Below are 26,354 nucleotides of genomic sequence, written 5' to 3'. Positions count from 1 at the left end.
AGGGTCCAGAGGAGGTTCACATGAATGAGCTCAGGAATGTAAGGGTTAACATAAGAGGAGCGTTTGATGACTCTGGGGCTGTATTTGCTGGGAGTTTAGAAGAATGAAGGGGGGAGCTCATTGAAGCTATCAAATATTGAAAGGACTAGATAGAGTGGATATGAAGAGGATGCTTCTTATATTGGGGAAGTGTCGGACCAGAGGGCATAGCTTCAAAACAGGGGATGCCCCTTTAGAACAGAGATAAGGAGGAATTTCATTAGTCAGAGGTGGTGGTGAATCAGTGGAATTCATTTCCACAAAAGTTTTGGAGGCTAAATCATTGGGTGTATTTAAAGCTGAAGTTGATAAGTTCTTCGCTGCAGAAATGTGACCATGCACCATCAATCTGCAAGCCATGACATTCAGTGACATCAGCTATATTATTTGCGTGGCTTGTACTGTGTATGACTGTTGGTATTGTGTTTTGTACCCTGGTCCTAGGGGAATGCTGTTTTGTTCATGTATGTGGTTGAATGACAATTAAACTTGAACTTGAATAGCAAGAGCATCAAATGTTACAGGGAGAAGGCAGGAGAATAGGGTTGAAAGGGATAATAAATCAGCCACCATGGAATGGCAGAGTAGACTCAATGGGCTGAGTAGCCCAATTCTGCTTCTATGTCTTATGGTCTAAGCAGAGTGATTCTAAAAATAATCTCCTTCTGCATAAGACATATGTAAGTCAGGAAGTAAAGAAAAACTTGAAGAAATCCAGATTTACCGGAAGGTTCTCTGCATAAATGCTATTTGGAAATCATCCCTCAATAAAGCTGGAGTCACAAGTGACTGCAGATGCTGGACTGTATCAAATCAGGTTCATCATCACTGACATACTGTTTGTAGTGAAATTTGATGTTTTGCAGCAACAGTACAGTGCAATACATAAAAAATACTATAAATTACAATAAGAAATATATGTAATCTAATTAAGTATGTAGTGCAAAATGAAAGCAAAAATTGGAGTAGTGTTCGAAAAATAGTGAGGTAGTGTTCATTGGTTCATTGTCTGTTCAGAAATCTGATGGTGGAGAGAAAGCAGCTGATCCTAAGGCATTGAGTGTGTGTGTTTAGGCTTCTATACCTCCTCCCTGATAGTAGTAAGAAGAGGAGGGCATGTCTTGGGTGATGGGGGAGTTCCTTAATGATGGATGCTACCATTTTGTCTTTTGAAGATGTCCTTGATGATGTGGGGGCTGGTGCCCATTATGGAGCTGGTTGAGTAGCAAACCCCTCCAGCTTCTTCTGATCCTTTGCAGTGGCTCCTCCATAGCAGATTGTAGACAGCTAACAATTTGATAGAGGGACTCAGCAGGTACAGCACCATCCCTGGGGGGAAATGAGTTGTTGACAGTTTGGGTACAATCTTTTTTATTATGATCTTACTCTTTATTGTCTCCCTGCACCTCACTTCCTCTGCAACTGTTACACCATATCCTACACCCTGCTAATGTTTTAACCTATAATGCCTCAAAGCGCTGCTATAAATAATTGATCTGTATGAACAGTATGCAAGACAAGCTTTTCACTGTATCTCAATACATGTGACAATAATAAACCAATTCCAGTTCCAGTTCCGTCAAGTGTCTATCCAATTTTTAAATTACGAATCACTCCCTTTCCACCATCTCTGTAGGGTAATCAGCATCAGAACCCTTTATTATCGCCAAGTATGTGGACACATACAGGGAATTTAATGCCAGTTTCCCTGAGCTCTCGCTGTACAGAATCAAAAAGCAAACAAAACAATAGTGAAAATAATCGTGAACTATATACAATGAGGTGTACCTGTATATGTACAGGTGGACTTGGTTTATGATAGACTAAAATTCAAGTGTTCATAAGACTGATGGTATACGGAAAGAAACTGTTCTTGTACCTATTTGTCCTGGCATACAGTGATCTAAAGCGCCTACCGAAAGGAAGGAGTTGGAACAGGTGATGTCCAGGGTGTGATGGGTCTACAATGATGCTGCTTGCTCACTTCCTGACTCTAGATGCATATATGTCCTGGATCGAGGGCAGCTTCACACCAATAATCCTTTCTGCAGCCCTGATGGTTCTTTGGAGTCTATTCTTGTCTTGTTTGGTAGCTGATCCAAACCAGACGGTGATGGACGAACAGAGAGCAGACTGGATTATTCCTGAATAGAATTGAATCAGCAGCTCCTGAGGCAGGTTGTTCTTCCTGAGTTGACGTAGGAAATACAACCTCTGCTGAACCTTTTTTGATAAGAATGTCCGCATTGGGTGTCCACTTCAGGTCCTGGGAGATTGTGACACCCAGAAACCTGAAGGTCTCCACAGCAGACACAATAATATTGAGTATAGTGAGTGGGGGGAGTATTAAGTCATCAGCCTCAATTGAAAAAATATATTCTGGTGAGCATTTGGTCCATAATGACAGACAAGGAAGCTTGTTGAGCCCCAGCAACTGTTTTTATTGTGATAAACACAAAAACAGACCGGGCGCTATGACCCGGGGAGAGAACCACTCAATCTCATACAAACAGAGTGGTGGGGTGATTACCACACACCTTGGTTACAGTCAGGGTGACCCACAAACACACAAGCTCGCTGCGCACCTGCTGGTGGACCATGGGGGCGTGGGGGTCGCCGCTGGCTATCACCTGAAGTCCCGCCACCACTGCTTGCCCCTGGCTCCGCTCCTCAAAGCAGCGACAGTAGTGACACTCGGTGGCTCCAGCCACCATGCCAGCTGCCCCCGGGGACTGTGAAAGCTCAACAACCAGGTCAGCGTGCGTGGTCCGTGCGAAGCAGGAACCATTGGCCAAAGGGGAAGGGGCGGAAGTGGCGGAAGGCCTGGACCACAGCTAAGAGGTCCCAGCGGGTGACACAATAGTTGCATTCAGTGCGGCTCAGGGTGTGGCTGAAGGTCGCCACAACGTGTTCTCCTCGGACCCCTCCTGTGACAGCACTGCACTGGGACTTCAGTTGCTGGCGTCTGTGTCAACAACGAAGGGGTGTGCTGGATCGGGGTACACCAGCACCGGGGCCCGGGTGAGCGCATCTCGCAGCTTGTCGAAGGCGGTAGCGCAGGCGTGAGTCCAGGCGAAAGGCTGCCCTGCTCGGTGAGCTGGTGCAGGGAAATGGCGATGGTGGCAAAGTCCTTAATAAACCAGCGGTAGTATGATGCCAGCCCCAGGAAGCCGTGAAACTCAGAGACATCGCGAGGGCTGGGCCATTCCTTGGCCACTGCCACCTTCTTAGGGTCCGTCACCGCTCTATCTGCACTCACCAATGCCCCAGGAACTTCGTCTGGCCACGCAGCAGGCAGCATTTTGCGGAGTTCTACAGGCGGGTGGCAGTGAAGACCTCTTCCAAATTCCACAAGACATTATCCAAAATGGTGCCGTGCATCGGGAGAATGTCCAAATAGATGACACAGCAACGCCACGGGATGTGTGCCAGCACCCTCTCTATCAGTCTCTCGAATATGGTCAGGGCATTGCACAGGCCAAACGCCATTACCCAGAATGCCACCACCCTTGACCAATGGTGAAGGCAGTCCTGGGCCAGACCTCTTGGACCAGTAGCCACTGCAGAGATGGAGAGAGCCAAACTAGTCCAGCCCACTATACAGTCCATGGCATCATCAGTTCAGGGCAACAGGGAAGAGTCCTTCTGGCTCACGGCATTGAGACTGCATAGACAACGCAGAACTGCCACAACACTTCTTTCTTCCTGAGCAACACTGCTGGGGCTGCCCACGGGCTGTTGGAGGGCCCAATGATGCCAGCTCCTGCCATCCCTTTGATGCGCTGCTCCACTACCTAGTGATTGGCGAGGCCCAGGCGATGGGGCTGCAGACGGGCAGGCTGGCCGTCCCCAGTGTTAATGTGGTGTTGGACAAGCCCCATGCATCTGCAGTCCTCATCTCTGGCTGTGAAGGTGTCGAGGAGCTGGTCTAGGGGGTCCTGATCCAAGGTCTCACTGCTTTGCTGCCACGGCCCTCGCACTACCTGCACAGTCTCGCTGGAGGATGCCGTTGTACTGCTGCCAATGCTGTCATGCTGCGTCGATGCGGTTGCTGATGACAGGGGCTCAGGGTACTAGGGTGACTGCAGGTGGTTGTTGCCGCACCTGGAGATGCCCTGCCAGAGAGCCATGGTTTCAGTGTCGAGGTAGAGTGTTGCCCGCGTCACATCCACACGGGGCCCCCAGTGGGACAGCGGGTCCAGGCCAATGATGCATGAGTCCCGGATGTCGGCGAGCCACACCTCACGCTCCACTGCACAGCTTCCTCTTCCCTCTCATCGCTGCACAGTCACTGGTGACCGTAGCCAGATGGACCATTGTTGTTGTCTTCCCAGGCTGGTCCGTGTAGGAGAGGACACTCAGACGGATGATGGTGATGGTTGACCCTGTGTCCACCAACGCATGGCACTTGAATCCCTCCACCACACAGTCCCACGTAAAAGCCTTGCTCTTCACCCAAATGGCCCACGCAGGAAGGTGACAACAGAGGAATTCTGCTGGAGATCTCAGGCATTGCTGGATCAATGGTGGGGGGGGGGGCATCGCTAAGATTGTTGCTGCACTCTCCACCTCTGCCAGCGATGATGGGGATGTCAGGTGAACGTGCCGCCAAAGGTGTTCCAGCGTCAGCACCTTTATTAAGACATGGAGGGCAAGCTCTTCCTACGCCGCGGAAGGGAACTGGGGGTGGCCATGCCAAGCACAGTGGCAGAGATCTGCTACAAACACCCCCAGACTTTCTCCCATCCAGCACTGCCTGCTGCCCAGTTCTTTCCTCATTGGTTCCTCTGATGGCCTCTGCTTGAAATACCATTCCAGCACTGCTATGAGGGCGCTGTAGCTGCACTGCTCAGCTAACATTAGGTCAAAGAAGGTCCGCAAGGTATCCCCACCAATGCCAAGGCAAGGTGCACCGCCATCTTGGTGAGGCTCCACCCATGGTGCCATGTGGCAAGTTTGACAAGTTTTACCAAGTAAGGCCCCAAGTGGCTGGCACCATTGTATCCGGAGAGCTTCAGGGTGAACCTTGTGGCATGAATTGCTGAAGCCCGTCGAGTCTTCATCTTGCTCCAGCAGCATCGGCGGTGCCCGCTGTGGTGCCCATCCTCCCATGGCTGTGACGTCTTGCGTTCCCTGGTGCAGGCAACAGAGGAGGTGGGTGATGCACTCTTCATTGTCCCCAGGTTGGGGAGCCTGGGTATGCTCGCCCCATCAGGGTTCCCTGGGAAGACAAGATGCTCAGTTTCCAGGTCTCCCTCTGAGTCTTTGGGGGCCTGGCACCGGAATGTGAGAGAGGTATACTGCTCGGTCCCGCAACTTATTCCCCAAGTTTTACGGTCCTCCATCCAATGTGACAGCTCTTCAATCTCGCCATCAATTTCTAATCCCACTGCTGATACCAATGTGGTGAGCATTTGGTCCATAATGACAGACGAGTGAGCTCGTTTAACTCAGCAGCCTTTTTTATCGTGGTAAACACAAAACCAGAGCTGGTGCTATGACCCGGGGAGGGAACAATTTAGTCTCTTACAGACAGGGAAGGTGATGATCACGCACCCCGGTTACAGTCAGGGTGACCTGCAAGCACACATGCGAATATCTGTATAATCCAAACTGAAGTGGAACAATAAATGAACTTGAACATCCCACCATTATCCCAGGAAAGTATTTTAACACAAGAACTATAAATAGCTCTGGTCATTAGGAATGGTGAGGTGGACTGTCAACCACACCACCCCCTCACCCACCTCTGGAGCACCACAGTATCCTTCATCACATCCTGTCTATATTTTTCACCCACAATCTATCTGTATACTCACATTCATGCACCACCAGCAAGTAGGAAAGACTTCCTTCGTCTACTTTAGTTAAGCCTATTAGATTCTCAGTTACTTCTTTCAAATCTCTCATTGATCTCCTTTCTCCAAAGGAAAGTAACTCACTTTCTTTACCTTGTAGTCATTGTAGTGAAACACCTCTGTACCCTCTGGAGAAACGGTCATTAGCATGGCTCCGTAGTCTGTTTCTGGCTGAGGAGAATAGAAACTTCTATAGATCTGTAGTAGAAAGTATATTGAATGGCTGCATCACAGCCTGAGATGGAATCGCCAATACCTTTGAATGGAAAATCCTACAGAAGGTAGTGAATTCGGCCCAGTACATCACGGGTAAAGCCCTCCCAACCGTTGAGCATATCTACATGAAACACTATCATAGAAAGCAGCATCCATCATCAGAGATCTCCACCATCCAGGTCGTACTCTCCTCTCACTGCTGACATCAGGTAGAAAGTACAAAAGCCTCAGGATCACACAACCAGGTTCAAGAACAGTTACTACCCCTCAACCATCAGGCACTTGCAATTTGCCTACTGCCACAACCGATCGACAGATGATGCAAAAGCCACATCTCTACACACTGTCCTTACACATCTGGAGAAGAGGGATGGTTATGTGAGCATGCTGTTCTTGGACTACAGTTCAGCAATGAACACCATAATTCCTACCAGGCTCGACAATAAGTTCAGAGACCTCGGTCTTCACCCTGCCTTGTGTAGCTGGATCTTGGCCTTGCTGTCAGATTGCCGGCAGGTGGTAAGAGTGGGCTCCCTCACCTCTGCCCCTTGACCCACAACGCAGGAGCACCTCAGGGCTGTGTACTAAGTCCCCTCCTTTACTCTCTGTATACCCATGACTGTGTCACCACCCACAACTCCAATCTACTAATTAAATTTAGTGATGACACAACACTGATTGGCCTAATCTCAAATAATAATGAGGCAGCCTACAGAGAAGAAATCATCAGCTTGATACAGCGGTGTCAAGAAAACAACCTCTCCCGCAACGTCACAAAAACAAAGGAGCTGGTTGTGGACTACAGGTGGAATGGAGACAGGCTAAACCCTATTGACATCAATGGATCTATGGCTGAGGGTTAGCAGCTGTAAGTTCCTTGGCAAAAACATCACCCAGGATCTAACATGGCCTATACATACTGGCTATATGGTGACAAGAGCACAACAGCGTCCCTTTCACCCCAGACAGTTGAAGAAGTCTGGTATGGGTCCCCAAATTCTAAGAACTTTCTACAGGGGCATAATTGAGAGCATCCTGACTGGCTGCATCACTGCCTGGTATGGGAACTGTGCTTCCTTCAATCACAGAACTCTGCAGAGAGTGGTGCGGACAGCCCAACGCACCCGTAGATGTGAACTTCACACTATTCAGGACATTTATAAAGACAGGTGTGTAAAAAGGGCCTGAAGGATCATTAGAGACCTGAGTCACCCCAACCACAAACTGTTCCAGCTGCTACCATCCGGGAAACGGTACCGCAGCGTAAAAACCAATATCAACAGGTTTTGGGACAACTTCTTCCACCAGGACATCAGACTGCTTAATTCATGCTGATGCAACTGTATTTCTATGTTATATTGTTGTACATAATTATTATAAATTACTATAATTGCACATTTAGACGTAGACGTAACGTAAAGATATTTACTCCTCATGTATATGAAGGATGTAAGTAATAAAGTCATTTCAATTCAATTTTATTCTTGAATGAAAGGGGATAACTACACTCATCACTGAAATGTTCCCACAACCAAAGATCTCATTTTCAAGGATTCTTTTATCTCATTATCTCATGTTCTCATCATTTATTATGTTTTTAATATTTGCATATGCACAGTTTGTTGTCTTCTGCACTCTGGTTGATCTTTCATTGATCCTGTTATAATTACTGTTTTATAGATTTGCTGAGCATGCCCGCAAGAAAATGAATCTCTGAGCCATATGTGGTGATATATGTGTATTTTGATAATAATATTTACTTTGAACTTTGAACTCTGTGTGTGTGTACGTTTGAGGGGTCCGAACATGTGTGTCTATGTATCAGTGTGCGTATGCATGTGTGTATATGTGTGCACATATGTACGCATGCATGTGTACATAAATCTGTGTCTCTGTGAGCTTTTGTATGCTTGTGTGAATCATATGCATTCCCTACCTGCATGCTGGAGTATAACCACTGTGCCTCGTGCCTTCAGCTGTAGGAGAAGTCTAATTAAGGCACTGGAACTCAAATCCCGATTCTTTATGCCCACAGATATCTGTGCTGTGTGTGTGTTCTGTAAATCATCCCGTCTGGTTACTCCTTGTGTCCACTCACACCCTGCAGTCACTAAGTTTACAGAAATAGAGTTGGACAATTAACATGCAGGGTCCTCCTACCATCAACCTCTAAAGCCAATTAAATTTTAATAAGCCGTACTGTCTGACACCATCAATAACCCCTAACATGTGACTTCTTTCACCTTGACAGCTCCCTGCTGATATCTTTCACCAAGTGCTCTCTCCACTCGGCACGCTAAATTATTCCTTCAATTTGCCACGTCGTACAAAATATACTTACTGCATATCCTTCTGTCAGATCACTAGGGTTCCTTAATTTTTAGATATAAAATGACACTTCTGAATGATGTCCTTTTTTGTCAAACCTCTCAGTATTTCATTAATTCCATGTGTCAAATACATATTGTGTTGTAGTATCTTTATCTATGTCTAAATCTTTATCAGAGATTTGCTCTGAATTCTAACTCGAGTTTACGAGCTTGTGGAGGCTCACGGCTGTTTAGAGGAACTGCTTTGCTAAGATGTAGTATGGTAGTGTAATTGTTACATTGTTGGAGTCCTTATCCAGAGCTGCGGAGTAATGATCTGCGAACATGAGCTCATCATCCAATTTTGGCAGCCCAGGAATTTAAATTCGATAAATTAAGTGTTACGTTTTTTAACTCCAAAAGTTAATTGAAAGAAGAACACAGGAGCCGGGATAACAGCTCGACTTTGTTTTACTTTAGTGGGGCACGCACAAATGATCCGATGCTGTAATGATGTATGCCAGTCATGTACTTCTTGCATATAGTCCAATTATGTAATTACGTAAACAAACAACAAATGCTTAATCAGACAATATATGCACAATATTATTCAAATATTAAACACCCTACACTCCTCCCTCCTTAGCTGTAAACTATATATAGAATGCATCTCAATTCAAATATGTAACATATTGCTCTCTAGTTATCTATCTACTGTACATGTAATACTACTGTACTATATAATACAACTGCTCTATACGCAGCTTAGTAAATTTTAAAGTTGTCCCATTCAGGCCTAAAGACTTAATCTCTGTGGAAGATTTCTTACTCTTGTGGGATAACGTCTTTCCTGACAAGGTGAATCACCCGTCTTGGGTGGTGAGACGTGGCTGTGAAACAACCTCAGTTTCTGAGACGTCCTCGAAGGTGGTGGTTGTAGGAGTTAACGCTGGGACTGGAGGAAGTAGTTCTGGGCACGTTTCTTCGCTGATAACTGACTCTGCCCTCCTCAACTGATTGATGTGTCGTCTCCAGATGACATCAGATGCAATCTTCACTGTGTAGGAGAGTGGTTCAGCTCTGTCCGTAATCTTTCGATACCCACTTTTGATCACCTCTGCAGTCCCTCACCAGGACTGCTTGTCCAACAGTGAAACATCAGACCTCAGTGTTTGAGGAGCTCTCAATTCATCTCCGCTGTAGTGCTGCATACTCCTTCTGAGTGTGGGTTTGAGGAGATCAAGTGTGAGAGCAAGGGATGGCCCAGGAACAGCATCACTGGAGAGTCGGTTGTGGAGTGTGCTGCAGTGCTGTACGCAGGGATGAAATTGGTGAGCTTCTGATTCAGTGTCAGTGTCGTGTGTTCTGCTGACATTGCTTGCAGTGCATCCTTTAGACTCCGGATGAACCTTACTGCCAAGCCAGTTGTAGCTGGGTGGTACGGTGCATATGTAATATGTCTTATTCCATTCATTTTCAGGAATGACTGAAACTGCTCCACAACAAACTGTGGTCCATTGTCACTGATAAATTGTTCTGGAATACACGTCCTTGAGAAGAGGATTCTCAACACATCAACATTGGACAAGACAGTAGTTGAGGCTATTGGGAACACTTCTGGCCACTTTCTAGCTGCATGCACTACCACCAAGAAATTTGTGTGGATGAATAGTCCAGCAGGATCCACAGGATTCCTCTGCTAGGGCAGTGCATGCCGTTCCCAGGGATGGGGAGGCGCTGCTCTTGTCATCTTCTGGTTGTGTTAGCTTCCCAAACAGTGAATGGCAAGATGCTTGATCTGCTGATCTGTCCCATTCCAGCAGACAAAGCTTCGAGCCAATGCTTTCATTTAGACCACGCCTTGATGACCACCATGTAGATCCTCCAACACTTTAGCTCTCAGCTTGGATGGTACAAAAATTCTCAATTCCCACATAAGGCGATCCCATCCTGGTGCTGGTAAAAATGGAGGAACTGGAATTTCTGCTGCACATTCCAGGCATTTTAGGTTGCAATATAGAACTGAGAGAGGGTGGAATCTTTTCTGGTTTCCTTTTGAATCATCTCTGCCGTAATAGGGAAACGTGCATTTTGTAATAGTGAGAATACGTCGAGGAGTGTCCTCTTTTGTAAATTTTCCAGTTATTTCCTTTTTCTAAGGGTTAATGGGATAATCCATCAGCATTTGAATGATTAGGTATCTTCTTGAATTCGATCTTGTAATTGTGTCATCCAAGAATCAGAGCCCATCTCTGCATTCAGACTGCTGCTGTTAGTGAAACACCCTTCTGTGGATTGAAAATGGATGCCAATGGTTGATGATCAGTAATGAGGATAAACTCTCTCCCATGCAAGTACTGGTTGAAATGTTTTACACCCCAGACCAGAATCAAGGCCTCTCTGTCAATCTGTACATAAACTGTCTTTGCAGCAGGAAGGGAACAGGCTATGGAGCAACTTTTATGTGTGTTGCTTGAAATTCCGGCATCTGCAGATTTCCTCGTGTTTGAGTCTATGGAGCATTCACTTCCATCACTCGTAACATGAGACATGACTGCACCTAAACCGTAAGGCAAGGCACCACAAACAAGTTTCACTGGACAATGTGGATAATAATGTGTGAATACAGTGTATGGTGTCACCGTTTCCTTTGTCATTTGGAAAGCCACCTCATACTGGTTTGTCCATTGCCATTTCTTCCTGATCTGTACTAATGAGTTCAAGGGCTGGAGCGTGTAGCCAGGTTTGGCAGGGACTTGTTATAGTAATTGACAAATCCTAAAAAGGACTGCAATGGTGACACATCCTTTGGCATTGGGTTATTCATCACTGCCTGAATTTTCTCAGCACACTTGTGTAATTCTTATGTGCCGATGATGTGACCACAGACAATGATGCTTGGTTTAAAGAATTCACACTTGTTGTTTTATGATCTGAGCTCATAATCTTCTAATCTTTTTAACACTCTCTTGAGATTTTGAGATGTTCCTGGTCACGCTCATCAATCACAATGATTTCACGCAGGTAACACAGAGTGCCTGGGCAGCCTTGCAGTACACTGTCCATAACCTCCTGCCAGAGTGCAGGTGCAAAGGCTATTCGAAAAATAAGCCTAAAGCCATTTGTGAGTGTTTATGGTGAGAAACACTTTGGACTCGAATTTCATCTCCATCTGTAGGTCGGCCTCAGCTAAATTCACTTTGCTGAAGTGTTTTCTTCCAGAACGGTTTACAAAGATATCCCTTATCTTGAGCAGAGAGTATTCATCTTCTTTTGATACTGAGTTGATGGTGACCTTAAGGTCACCAGAGATCATAATAGACCCATTCTTCTTGGCTACTGCAATGATTGGTGTTGCCCATGGGCTCCACTCAAACTTGGAAATAATTCTTTCAGTCTCTCTAGCTCACTGACTACTTTATTATAAATAGTATAAGGAACTGGACGGGCTTTGTTAAACCTTGCATTTTCACTTAACGCTATTTTCCCTTGATATGTTTGAGTTTTCCACTGCCATCCTTGAACACTACTGTGGCATCATCCAGTACCTTTCTTAATTTGCTTTCAGTTGACTGTATTGCAGGGATGGGCCGTGCAAATGGTGAATGGATCTCCAATCAAGTTGTAGTTGTCTCAGCCAATTATAACTCCTCAATGCCAGCCCTCCTGTTTTGACCACGTACAAACCCAAGGTGGCTTGTTGGTTACTGTATTTCACTGTTATAAATGTTATTGCCACAGGAGTTATCTTTTATCCCCCACTATAAATTCTTAGTTGGATATCTGCAGGCTTCAGTTCAGTATCTTCAAAATGCTGTTTAAACATTTTGTGAAGTGACTGAAACAACCGAGCCAGTGTCCATTTCCATTTTAATTAAGTTGCTGCTCACTTCTGGGGGCAGCCATATTGCTTGCCTCCTGTTAATTTTCACTTTGTAAATCTCAAGGATATCCAATCCTGTGCCACCCTCATCAGTATCATATTTTTCATCAACAGCATGTAGATCTGAGCTCCTTTTGAAACTGAAACCTGACATTTTATCTTTTTCCCTGCCCTGTGCAGTCCATTTTTGTCTGCTCAACATGCTCTTTGTATGTGTCCTACTAAGCTGCATTTTATGCAAGTTTCACCTTTAAGCTTACATTGGTCTGGTGTATGTGAACCCCTGCCTCAGTTCTAACACATTTGTTCAGCCAGGCTGGTTTCTGTTTGGATGTTGCAATTTTGTTCACACTCACTTTCATTCCTGACTGCAACTCTCTGTGTCGCTGGCTGCCTTTTCAACTGCTCTTTTAAATATGAGTTGAACCTCAATTAGGAGCCACTTTTGAATGCTTTCTTGCAACATTCCACAAACTAAATGATCTCTCTATGTATCATTAAAGTATCACTGTACTGGTAATCCTCAGAGAATTTCTTCTATTCAGCTATGTACGTTGGAATGGACTCCCCTTCCTTTTGATGCCGCTTGTGAAACCTAAAGGATTCTTCAATCAACAATAGCTTCAGCTCTAAATGTTCCTGCATTATGTTCACAATATCAGCAAAGCTCATTCTGGCTGATTTAATTGAAGTAGTCAAACTTCAAAGGAATTTGTATGCTGTTGCACCAATTGCATTCAGCAAGACTGTCTATCGCTTTGCTTGGAAATTTCATTTGCTTCAAAATACTGCTCAATTCATTCAATATACAACTAAGTTATCTATTTTGCAATCAAACACATCTATCATTCTGATGTAACCAGTCATTTTTGATTTTTTGAAATTTATTATTGTTATCACCCGGTATTCACTCTTTATGAACCCCCTAAATTCCGTTCATTTTCTGCATTTTTTTAACTCAAACATCTCTCTCCCCGGCATAGAAAAATTTTCTGCGCTTCACCAGGTATGTAGTCATCTCAATTTAATTTTAAAACTTCCTCATCACCAGTTTTTGAAACTCCAAAGCTTAAATTGAAAGAAAAACATGAGAGCCTAGGATAAATTTGTTTTACTTTAGTGAGATGCGCATGGACGTGGTGGTGTAATGACGCATGACATTAACATACTTCTTACATGTAACCTGTAACTACTTAAATGAACAATGAATGCTTATGAAACAATGTATTTACAATATTACTCAAACATTATTAAATACAGTACATAAGTAACTATGATTATTGCAAACAGCCAGATTCAGATTCATTTATTTATTACATGTACATTGAAACATAAAGTGAAATGCACCATTTGTGTTAAGAACATAACAAACAACAAAATAACAACAGCAAATCAACCACTTATACACACACACACACACACACACACACACACACACACACACACACACACACACCTACCCACCCACCTCCAATTCCAGGACAGACTTTCATTCTGCACTCTCCTGTCCTTCAGCCAAGCTCACAAGCTCATCCGAAGCAACCCTGGGACTAGCCTTTCCTTACATAGTAGTAAACAGTCAAGAAGAAAATGATTGAGGTATTGATCGTGTGGATAGTCAGAGGCTTTTCCCCAGGGCTGAACTAACTAGCACAAGAGGGCATAATTTTAAGGTGCTTGGAAGCAGGTACAGAGGAGATGTTGGGGGTAAGTTTTATTATGCAGAGAGTAGTGAGTGTGTGGAATGGGCTGCCAGCAGCAGTGGTGGAGGTGGAAACGATAGGGTCTTTTAAGAGACTCCTGAATGGCTACATGGAGCTTAGAAAAATAGAGGGCTATGGGTAAAGCCTAGGTAGTTCTAAGGTAGGGACATGTTCGGCACAGCTTTGTAGGCTGAAAGGCCTGTATTGTGCTGTATGTTTTTCTATGTTTCTCTGTTTCTATGTCCCTAAGAACCCTCAGCATTGTTGCTGTGTCACGAAAGTCAAAGGTCAGTGGGTCAGCAAAAGATGAGGAAACCTCTAGGACATTCCCCTCTTCATCAATGGAGAGACAGACACAGATAAAAGACATAGCAGCAGAATTAGGCCATCTGGCCCATCATTAGGCCATCTGCTCCACCACTCAATCATGGCGGATCCTTTTTTTTCTTCCTCCAATCAAGAACCTATCAATCTCTGCCTTAAGTGCACCAGTGACCTGGCCTTCACAGCTGCATGTGGCAACAAGTTTAACAAATTCACCACCCTTTGGCTAAAGAAATTTCTCCTCATCTGTTTTGAAAGGGTGCTCCTCTATCCTGAGGCTGTGCCCTCTTGTCCTAGATTCTCCCATCATGGAAGCACCCTTTCCACATCTACTCTGTCTCAGCCTGTCCCAGGTTTCAATGAGATCCTCCCTCATCCTTCTGAATTCCAGCGACCGCAGACCCAGAGCCATCAAACGTTCCTCATATGATAACCCTTTCATTCCTGGAATCATCCTTGTGAACCTCCTCTGGACCTTCTCCAATGCCAATGTATCTTTTCTAAGTTGAGGGCCCAAAACTGTTCAATATACTCAAAGTGAGGCCTCAGCAGTGCCTTATAAAGCCTCAGCATCAAATCCTTGCTCTTGTATTCTAGACATCTTGAAATGAATGCTAAGCAGTTCTGTCCTTTAAGTATGGAGCAGTAACTTAAAGTCCAGCCTGACCTCTAATTCCCCCACATACAGTTAAAGTCTTAGGCAAATATATATAGCTAGGATGTCTAACACACCTTTGCACAATACTGTAGTAATTTTATATATTACACTGTACTGCTGCCACAAAATAAATCAAATTTCATGACATAAGTGAGTGATGAGCAACCTAATTCTGATATCAGTCTCTGTTGTGGATTGAGAATGGGATGGCAACAGGGAGAGGGGAATCATAGTTGGGAAAAGGGGAAGGGAGAACCAAAGAGATATTCGATCATGATCAACAAACTAATTGTAATCAAGTGACCTTGCCTGGTGCCTCAGGGCTGGGTGTGGCTGCACCCACACTACCCCCTTCCCCTCGCGCTCCTCTGTCACCTGTTCCACACCCCTCCTATGGCACTCCACCCTCACCATTCCCAACGTCTTTTGCTCCCGCCAGATTTACAAACTCACTCTCTGCTCCACGTTGACAAATAGAGTATTCTGCAAAAGATTTATGCACCATAGCTATATACTGTATACTGTGTGTGCCTAAGACTTTTGCAAAGAACATTTTGGTCTCTTCACCTCACCTGTAACACTATATTCAGAATTCTGCATTTTTTTTTGTTGTTTTCCCTTGTACTGTCTCAATGCACAAGTCTGTCTGGTCTCAAATGGTCTGTCTGGATGAGATGCAAGCCAAGTACATCAGTATACAGTACCCAACAATAAAAAAAAACCTTCTTACAAATTTACGTTACAAAAACTGTTGTGCTTGGTCTGTTCATTGGCACTCTACACAATTGTGGAGAAAAGAAATTCCAGACATCCTCAAGATTAGAGGGTGATTTTCTCTGCTTCTACCACTGGGCTAAATAGGGTTTACTGAGATATCAGTTTTATAATCCAGTGCAAAGTTTGCTTCCTCCCACCTATTCTACTTCCCTCACACTCTGTCACTCAGCAGCTGGGTTATAGTTGCACCACCACACCCTCTAACTCGAGCCCTAGTCACTACTGTGTACAAACCTAAAATCACAGCCATTTTGTTAATAAAAATCAAGAGAGGCAGAGGTGAATGAAAGTAAATAAAAAAAACTGCAGATGCTGGAAATCTGCAACAAAAGCAGAAAATTTTGGAAAAGCTGAGTGAGTCAGGGAGCATCTGTAGAAAGACTGCAGACTGTAGTATGCCACGGTAGTGTAGCAGTTAGTGGAATGCTATTACAGCTGGGGGCATCAGAGTTCAGAGTTCAAATCCGGCGTCCACTGTATGTTCTGTGTGTGCACGGGTTTCCTCCTGTTGCTCCAGTTTCCTCCCACGTTCCAAACACATATCAGTTAGTAGCTAACTTGGTCGTTGTAAATTGTCCTGTCAATTTCCCTGTGACTAGGGTAAGGTTAAATCAACACTCACAACACGCTGGAGGAACTCAGTAGGTTGGACAGCATCCGTGGAAGTGATCAGTCAACGTTTCGGGCCGGAACCCTTCATCAGGACTGTAGAGGGAAGGGGCAGAGGCCCTATAAAGAAGGTGGGGGGAGGGTGGGAAGGAGAAGGCCGGTAGGTACCAGGTGAAAAACCAGTAAGGGGAAAGATAAAGGGGTGGGGGAGGGCAAGCAGGGAGGGGATAGGCAGCTGGAGGAGGGGGCAGAGTGAAATGGGATGGGGGAAGGGAGGGGGAGGGAAATACCGGCAGTTAGAGAATTATATGAGGCGTTGCTCCTCCAACCTGAGTTTAGCCTCATCATGGCAGTAGAAGAGGCCATGTAAGGTTAAATCGATGGGTTGCAAGATGGTAAGGTTCAATGGGCCTGGTCTGCACTGTATCTTTCAATTAAAATGTTGTTGGAATCTGGAAAAACAAAAAAATCTACTGGAGGGCAATTGATTCTCTAGTTCAATAAGATGGGCCTTACAATATATCTTATTATGATTTTACACCTTAGTGTTTCCCTGCACTACACTTGCAGTAGCTGTGGTACTTTCTTCCACATTGGTATTGCCTTACCTGGTTCTGCTTCAATGCACTGTGCAATGACCTGATCTGTATGAACAGTATCCAAAAGATAAGATTAAACATTAGCAAGACAAAATCTGCAGATGCTGAAAATCCAAGCAACACACACAAAATGCTGGAGGAACTCAGCAGGCCAGGCAGCATCTATGGAAAAGAAGTTTCAGTCCAAAACTCTTCAGCAGGACTGGAGAAAAGAAGTTGAGGATTAGATTTGAAACTTGAGGGGAGGGGAGAGAGAACCACCAGGCAATAGGTGAAAACTGGAGAGGGAGGGATGAAGTAAAGAGCTGGGAAGTTGATTGGTGAAAGAGACAGAAAGCCATGGAAGAAGGAAAAAGGGGGAAGGAGCACCAGAAGGAGGCAATAGGCAGGTAAGGAGATGAGTTGAGAGAGGGAAAAGGGAATGGGAAATGGAGAAATGGGGGAGGGGGATTGGGGGCATTATCGGAAATTTGAGAGATCGATGCTCATGCAATCAGATTCGCGGCGACCCAAACGGAATATAAGGTGTTGCTCCTCCAACCTAAGTGTGGCCTCATCACAACAGTGGAGGACGCCATGGACGGATATATTGGAATGGGAATGGTAAATGGAATTAAAGTGGGTGGCCACTGGGAGATCCCACTTGTTCTGGCGGATGAAGCGCAGGTGCTCGGCGAAGCAGTGTCCCAATCTACATTGGGTCTCACTGATGAACAGGAGGTCACACCGGGAGCACCGAACACTGTAAGTGACCCCCAATAGACTCACAGATAAAGTGTCGCCTCTCCTGGAAGGGCTGTTTAGGGCCCTGGATGGTAGTGAGCGAGGTGGTGTAGGCAAACACGAGGAATTCTGCAGATGCTGGAAATTCAAGCAACACACATCAAAGTTGCTGGTGAACGCAGCAGGTCAGGCAGCATCTCTAGGAAGAGGTACAGTCGATGTTTCAGGCCGGGATCCTTCGTCAGGACTCAGGGTCCCGGCCTGAAACGTCAACTGTACCTCTTCCTAGAGACGCTGCCTGACCTGCTGTGTTCACCAGCAACTTTGATGTGTGAGGAGGTGTAGGGGCAGGTATAGCACTTGTTAAGCTTGCAAGGATAAGTGCCAGGAGGGAGAACAGTGGGGAGGGCCGAATGGACAAGGGGGTCACATAGGGAGCAATCCCTGTGGAAAGCAGAAAGTAGGGAGAAGGAAGGATCTGCTTGGTGGTGGGATCCCATTGGACGTGGCAGAAGTTTTGCAGAATTATGTGCTGGACACGGAGTCTGGTGCGGTGGTAGGTAAGGAGAAGTGGAATCCTATTGCTGGTAGGGCAGCAGAAGGATGGGGTAAGAGCAGACGTGCATGAAATGGAGGATGTGGTTGAGGGCAGCATTGAGGTCAGCACTGAAAGGGAAGCCCCCTTCTTTGAAAAAGGAGGACATCTCCTTCGCTCTAGAATGAAAAGCCTCATCCTGAGAGCAGATGTGGTGGAGACGGAGGAATTGAGATAAGGGGATGGCATTTTTACAAGTAGTAGGGTCGAACGAGGTGTAGTCTATGTAGATAAAACATTAGCTTTATACATCAAAACATACAGCGAATTGTGTTGTTTGCGTCACTGACCAACACAGTCCAAATGTGCGCTGGGGGCAGCCAGCAAGTGTCTCCATGCTTCTAGCATCTACATAGCATGCACACAACTTACATGTAAGCTTTTGGAATGTTGGAGGAAAGAAAAGTACCCTGTTGAAAACCACCAGGTCAAGAGGAGAATTTTCAAAACTTTTTACAGACAGTGGCGGATTTGTACTCCGATTGCTGGCATTTTAAAGCACCACACTAACCACTATGCTAATGTGCTGCTCCAAGATATGTATTTCACTGTATCTTGGTACATTTGACAGCAATAAACCAATTCCGATTTCAGTTCCAGCGGATCAGGTAATTTTTGTTGAAGCGGAGTTTTGGGTGAAGAGCCTTCATCTGGATGAATAGAATTTTGCCTGTGGAAATAGCAGGAGTTAACTGGGTATTTTTCAGCAGTTCAGACTATACAACATTACACATGCTTACAGTACCCAGGTAAAGTCACAGGACTTGACCCTACCAGAGAAGTTCCCTCTGCTCCATCCATCGCTCTCTCCCAGCTTCTCTTCTACCTTAGCTAACGTGTTTCTCCCATTCTTATCAAAGTTCTGATGAAGAGTCTCAGACCTGAAACATCAATGGCTCCACCATGGAGAGAGTGGAGAGCACAGTTCCTTGGTGTGAACATATAACGAATGCTCTAACCTGGACCCACAATACCTCCTCATTAGTCAAGAAGGCACAGCAGCATCAATACCTTCTGAGGAGAATGAGGCGTGAAGGACACTGCACCCCCGTTCTAACTACTTTTCACAGGAGCACCATCAAGAGTGCCCTGTCTGGCTGCATCATTGTGTGGTATGGAAGCTGCAAGGCATTGGACCACAAGCCCCTACAAAAGATAGTAAATCCACTGAGAGTCTCTCTCTCTCTCTCCTATGTGTGACATTTACCAGGGGCGTTGTATGTGGATAACTCAAAGCATTATTGAGGATCCCTACCACCCATCCCACAATCTCTTTGATCCACTACTGTCAGGAAGGAGGTAAAGGAGCATCAGGACTGAGCCTGCCAGACTGGGTAACAATTTCTTCCCTCAGACTGTGAGACTAATGAGTACTCTGCCACTACCAAGGTCTCGTCACTAGGATAGTGAACTGCTTACTGTACTGTTTACTGTTTACTTGTGCTTCACATGCATTTTGAATTATATTTTATAAACTTATTTGTGGTAATATTATGTTTCTATGTGCAGTGTGTGATGTATGCATTGCGGGTGCATTGTGGTCCAGAAGAATGTTGTTTCATTTAGTTGTATACATGCACAGTCAGATGACAATAAACTTGAACTTGAACTTAAACACATTCCCTTTTCTACAGGAGCCACCAGACCCACCGAGAGCCTGTCTCTAAACCGTAGTATTCTATGACTCTGTGACTCTAAGTCTATGCAGAATTCACTGGCTTTGTTTCTATCACTCCATCAGCCTGAAGCAATAATTATGTCACCTTTGTCTCACCCACAGGGTTCTAAGTGAGCATCTTGGAGAGAAGGAAGTGGAATTATCGCTGCTATTTGATTGGGTGAAGGAGGCTGACTTGGGGAACTACACCTGCATTGTGGAAAATCGGATTGGACGCACTCAAGCCAGCATCCTGCTCCAGAGGAAAGGTAAGTGCCTGCAAGGTAATGTGCTTTGACATAACAATTTGGTTTCTTGTGATATTTTTGTTTCTGTGTGTTGGCTATGAGCCAGTATGAAGTAGAAGGCAGTAACCCTTGGCTTGTTGTGAGCTTACTGCTCAATTGCCTTGACCTCAGCTTGTCAATTCCACTGTTCTGTTTTCCACACAGAGAGTGGTGGGTGCGTGGAATGCGCTGCCAGCAACAGTGGCAGAGACGGATACAATAGGGTCTTTTAAGAAACTCTTGGAGAGGTACATGGAGCTTATAAAGGTAGAGGGCTTTGTGGTAGGGAAATTCTAGGCTGTTTCTACATTTGTAGAATAGTTACATGGTTAGCACAACATTGTGGGCTGAAAGGCCTGTAATGTGCTGTAGATTTCTATGTTCTATCTTCTATGCCGTCTTGTTTCTTTCCTACTCTTTCCTTTCCTATTTTTTCCTTTCCTACGTCACTTGTCACTCAGTCAAATTCTGCTGCCTTGATTCTAAATGTCTCTGGTTCACCCATTACCAGGGCTTCTTTAGATCTTTGATGAATCTTATTCTACCAATTCTTCCCATCTGTCTTTTCCATTTCACCCCAGGGCTTTGACAATCCTGCAAAACCTTCCTGGCCTCTATCCTCCGAGAGATTCCTGCAGCTTTCCAGTTTAACCCTGTTACATTTCACTTCACAACTCGGATGAAACTTTGCAGTTTCCTGCCTGAATTTCATTGCCATCCTCTCCTCCTTGCAAGACTGTCCCTATTGCCAACTTCCTTCACATCCCTGAACTTGAGCAGATATTAGTTAACCTTTAGCAAGGTGTCTATATCAAGCTTCACAACATTACAGGAAGTACATAATTAGGAAGCATTGTTGCTGTTGTATTTATAAAGACAACTACTTCAGCGTCCCAGCTGGAGTGTGTGATTGGAGTGCCCTCTGCTGTCTTCTCCTATACCTAATATATCTCTCTGATAAAGAAAATGTCTATTTTGATTTTAATGTACAGTATTTGGAATAAGCTGCAAATGTACACAATATTCCAGTGCAGTGATTTGATGAATGTTTAATAAATATTCTCATGTATGGCAATGTTTGCATTTATCTTGAAAGGAATAGCATTTAAAAGCAAGGATGTAATGCTAAGGTTCTAAATGGCATTGGTCAGAACAAACCTGGAATATCGTGAGCAATTTTAGGCCCTTTATTTAAGAAAGGATGTTGGAGAGGGTTCAAAGAAGACTCATGAAAATGATCCCAGGAATGAAAAGGTTAATATATGAGGAGCATTTGCTGGGGTCTGGGTCTGTACTTGCTGGAGTTTAGAAGAATTGGGTGGCTGGGGTGTAGGGGGTGGAATCTTATTGATACCTGCTGTATATTGAAAAGCCTAGCTAGACGGGATGTGGAGAGATTGTTTCTAATAGAGGTGAAGTTATTGGGAATACTTAAAATTGAGTTTGATAGGTTATTTATTAGTAAAGGCATCAAAGGTTATGGTAGAAGGCAAGAGAACGGTATTAAGTGAGGTAATAAATCAGACATGATCAAATATTGAACTAAACTTGATGGGTCAAATGCCCTAACTCTGCTCTCGTATCTTATGGACTTATGGTCTAGTTTGGGACCAGAGGTCACAACTTCAAAATTGAAGGACGTCCCTTTAGAACAGAGTTAAGGAGGAATTTTTGTCACCAAGGGATGGTAAATCTGTGGAATTCATTGCCACAGATGGCTTTTGAGGCCAAGTCATTGGGTGTATTTAAAGTGAAAGTTGATAGTTTTTGTGATTAGTAAAGGGGTCAAAGCTGGCAGGGGGGAAGGCATGAGCATGGGGTTTAGAGGGAAAATAAAACAGTGAGAAATGAATGATAGAAATGACTTAATGGGTGGAATAGCCTAATTCTGCTACTGTGCCTTATGGTTTTATGGTATGTGCTTTGATTGTTAAAATAAGGAAAAAATCCAATCCTACTGTAATTCTGGTGACAATGCCCTCTCCTTGCTTCATAACACACAATGCTGATGCACCATACTTTTTCTGTCAAAGCTTATTAATATTTCTTGCAACTGGAGTTCAAATCCCTGGTATTTTTCTTCAATTTTAGTACTGAAATTTTACAAGTGGGACTTGCAAGATCCATTAATAAGAATGATAGGAAGGTAATTCTTCAGCATAAAAAAAGATTCATATTCTAGTTGCCTCATAAAATAGAGTTTCCCATTGAAAGCCAAAGTGCAAAATAAAGTGATTGTGAGCTAAAGATGTAATTTTTGCTTTAAATTAGAACCAACTCTAGGTTCTTTTCCTTGAGATGAAAGGGGAGGTGTTGGAGTACTTAGTTCTCTTGGGTTTCAAAAAGTAGGCCAAATTCATCATTTATTTTTTCCACAATTTGGTCTCCTTAATCATGCTGTAATGCTTGGAGGTAGCCAGTAGGAACACAAACATGACAAATTGGCATGCTTGTAACTCTAATGGGCTTGAGATTTATGAACAAAATGGATCATTAGGAGATGGATTTGTCAGCAGGGTCCAGAGGCAGTGAATGTGGAGTCTGATGTATTTTCTATTAACGCTGTGTGCTACAGAAAGTAACGGTGGGAGTGAGGGGTTGGGCATGGGGAGGTGCTCAGTAGTATTGAACAGCGTTGTGAAGGGCCGCATGAGATATCTGGCTCTGAGGACACTGGCCACAGAAATTTAGCAGTCAAGTGTATAAATTAAATGAAAGCGTCAATGAAGTAAGCACCTTAATAACTGGAGAAACAACACCCTACTAGATTTATGCGTGAGTAACCAACCTGGTTTAGTTACAGCTCAGTCATGCATGCATATGCATGTAATGATAATCACAATGCAACCGTGCTGCTTAATGCTTGTGGTAGAATAGTGGACTACATAACAATTTACAGAAATCGGTGATCGGGGTTCAATTCCGACCGCAGAATGTAACGAGATGTGACCACGTGGGTTTCCTCCAGGTACTCTGGTTGTCTCCCACATTCCAAAGACATGCTGGTTAGTGAGCTGTGAGCATGCTATGTCACTGCCTGAAACACGGAGACGCCTGCAGGCTGCCCCTGGCACCACCTCGGACTGTGTTGGTTGTTGATACAAACGACGCATTTCACCGTATGCTTCAATGTGCCGATGTACGTGTGACAAATAAAACTAATCTTTAATCTTTGAAGTTGGGAAACACAGTCCATGAGCAGGGTGGGTGGGATCCTTCACGATGTTACAGGCCCTTTTCAGGCACTTTTCTGTATATATATGCCCTGGATGGTGGGTAGGCACCTCCTTCCTATGACTGTGAGTGTTCCGTCGAGGTGATCTGGTTTCCTTCCACATCTCAATGATTGACTGGTTGATGGTTTAATTAATGAGTGTAATTTATCTCCAGTGGGGGGGGTCAGAAAGAGAAACTGGAGGAAGTTAGTGAGCACATGTGAGAGAGCAGTATATGTACTTGCTTCAGCAACTTATACACTATATTAAAAATGGACTGATACTGAGCAGATTAGCATGACCCTTGCACAAGGATGGCACGCAAATTAGTAAAGCGTTCCATATTCATATGCTATTTGCATACATCATACATCAGGCTCCGTGCCATCAAGCTCAATGACAGCTTCGATCCCACTCTTAGCAGACCTTTAAATGGGCCTCTTGTATGATAATATGGACACTTGGCCTCACAATATATCTCATTATGATCTTGTACTTAATTGTTTACCTGCACTGCATTTTCTCTGTAGCTTTTACCTTTATTTTGTGTGTTATTAGTTTATGTTATGAAGCCACAATGCACTGTGTAGTGATTTGATCTGTATAAGTAGTATGTGAGACCAGATTTTCACTGTATCTTGGTACAATGGCAATAATAAACCAGTTCCACTACAAATATGGCAACTAATCTGCCTTTGACTGCAGGAAACTGCAGAGAGTTGTGCACACCACTCAGTGTCATAGAAACCAATCTCCCTCCATGAACGCTGTCTATACTTCTCACTGCCTCAATAAAGCAGGCTGGATTATCAAAGACTCTACCCATCCTGTACATTCTCTCTCTTCCTATCTCCCATCAGGCAGAAGATACAAAAGCCTCAAAGCATGTACCACCAGGCTCAAGGATAGCTTCTATACCAGTGTAATAAGACTGTTGAATAGCTCCCCAGTACAATTAAGATGGGCTCTTGACCTTGCAATCTACCTTGTTATAATCTCGGATCCAATTCTCTACCTGCTCTGCACTTTTTCCTCTGGCTGTAGACTTTTTTTTTCATTCTGTGATGATCTTTCCCCAATCCATGTAGTTCAACTTTGGCAAACATGTCACAGTTATTTAGAAAGATTGTATCATAAGATTATAGAGATTCTTCAGCCTCACTAATAACTCTTACTGTGAAATCTATGTTGCATATTATTTAGGGGTGGCGTGGTAATGTAGCAGTTCAGCTTAATGCTATTACAGCACCAGCGATTTGGGTTCAGTTCCCGCTGCTGTCTGAAAGGAGTTTGTACGTTCTCCCCATGACCATGTGGGTTTCCTCTGGGTGCTCCAGTTTCCTCCCACATTCCAAAGACATATGGTTTAGTGGGTTAATTGGTCTCATGGGTGTAATTAGGCAGTGTGTGCTCGTTTGACTGGAAGGGCCTGTTACTATACTGTGTCTCTAAATAAAAGTCAATAAGTAAATGCCTTTGATTTGGTTTGGAATAATTCAGAAGCCTTAAAGAAAAGGTAGCTATTGTAAGCACTGAAACTACAGTTTCACATAAAGTGTTCAGCAACAAGATGTTGAAGAGTGATTAACACACAGCGGTGGTTCCTCAGTCTAACCAAGTCAAGAGCACCATGTTTATTGGTAGAATATTGTTCCGGCCACACATTCTCTGAGGAGAGAAGAGGAGTGATGAGCCAGAGCTGTACCTACCAAGTTTCTTGGGGGGAGGTAGGGGAGGGGGCTGGTGTGTCCGTTGTGGCTAAGCACCCTGCCATTGAGAAGGGCAGCATCCTACTGCTCTTCCTCTGTGGTCCTCCCCAGATGTGCCACCGGGCCACCTGACCTGACACTCCAGCCCAAGTTCAAGCCTTCGGCCTGACCGCTGCCAGAGGCTTTGGCCAGGCATGAGGGTGGTGAGAGGGCAAGGTCAGGACCATTGGTCCCTTTGTGAGGGTGCGGCAGGCGTGATTTAGAGAAAGCAACCGCTGGAGAAGAGTGCGATAGGGCACGCTAACCCCTCCCCACTAAAGGATCTATCGACCAACAAAAGTTTGGCTCAAGGGATGACTTTCACTGGATTGCAGCGACACAAGCGATTAGGCCAATATAATGAAAATTCCGTTCCATCATGGGCACCGCTCTCCTCATCATGAACTGTCATCCACCTTTGGGTAGTAAGCTCCACCATTTGAAGACATCATCAAGAGGTGGTGCGTAAGAAGGTGGCGTTCATCATTAAAAACCCACACCATCAGGACATGCCCCCTTCTCATTAACACCATCAGGGAGAAGGTACACAAGCCTGAAGACCCACACTCAACACTTTAGAATTTTCCTCCACCATTAGATTTATTATACTTACTTACTGTCCGTTACGCAGCCGGCGTTTAGGGCCGCAATGAAGGTCCTACATCTCTGTCTGTCCATGCCGTCGCACACAGATATAGAAGTATTTTTCATTGCTGTTGGAATAACAGTTTAGATTTTGACCAGTCAAGTGCTGAGCTGAACCTCTGAACCTGCAGGACCAGTGGATCACTCTTTGTCTGGCCTCTGTCCTTTGACTTGTTTGGCATGGGTGACCCTACCAAGAGCCAAAGCACAAGGCCCCGACTCTAACCAACATAGCTCTCTGGGTCTTTGAGCTTCCAAACCCTATGGTCAGCTTACAGTCCTCTTGGAGGATCCTTATTATAATATGATTATTACTCCATTTTAACTGCAGCAGTAGTTACTTCGCAGTGTTTAATTTAAATACTTCGTTGTTGCAGAATTTCTGGATTCCATGCTTTGCTCTTGTTAACTTAGCTCTCTTGTTGGAGATGTGTCCTCCATCTGATTCCCCCTCACTGTTTTTACATGAATCTAAAACAGAGGAAAATATGAAATTAGGTCAATTAGTA

General features: G+C 44.5%; 1 protein-coding gene and 1 pseudogene across 2 annotated transcripts in view; both read left to right on the top strand.

The window, feature by feature from the left end:
- The window catches only part of il1rapl2 (interleukin 1 receptor accessory protein-like 2), a 1,302,096-nt gene that overhangs the window by 1,231,318 nt on the left and 44,424 nt on the right, over positions 1–26,354 (top strand). For both annotated transcript variants that reach the window (XM_063061139.1, XM_063061140.1), the window contains exon 8: positions 20,074–20,219. In XM_063061139.1, coding sequence (XP_062917209.1) covers positions 20,074–20,219 — 146 coding nt within the window. The remainder of the gene's footprint in view (positions 1–20,073; positions 20,220–26,354) is intronic.
- On the top strand, positions 23,689–23,801 carry LOC134353442 (U6 spliceosomal RNA; annotated as a pseudogene).

This window comes from Mobula hypostoma, chromosome 10 (genome assembly GCF_963921235.1).
Source record: "Mobula hypostoma chromosome 10, sMobHyp1.1, whole genome shotgun sequence".
NCBI classification, from domain to species: domain Eukaryota; kingdom Metazoa; phylum Chordata; class Chondrichthyes; order Myliobatiformes; family Myliobatidae; genus Mobula; species Mobula hypostoma.
Note: the sequence above shows the minus strand (reverse complement) of the source record. Positions and strands in the feature narration are given on the sequence as shown.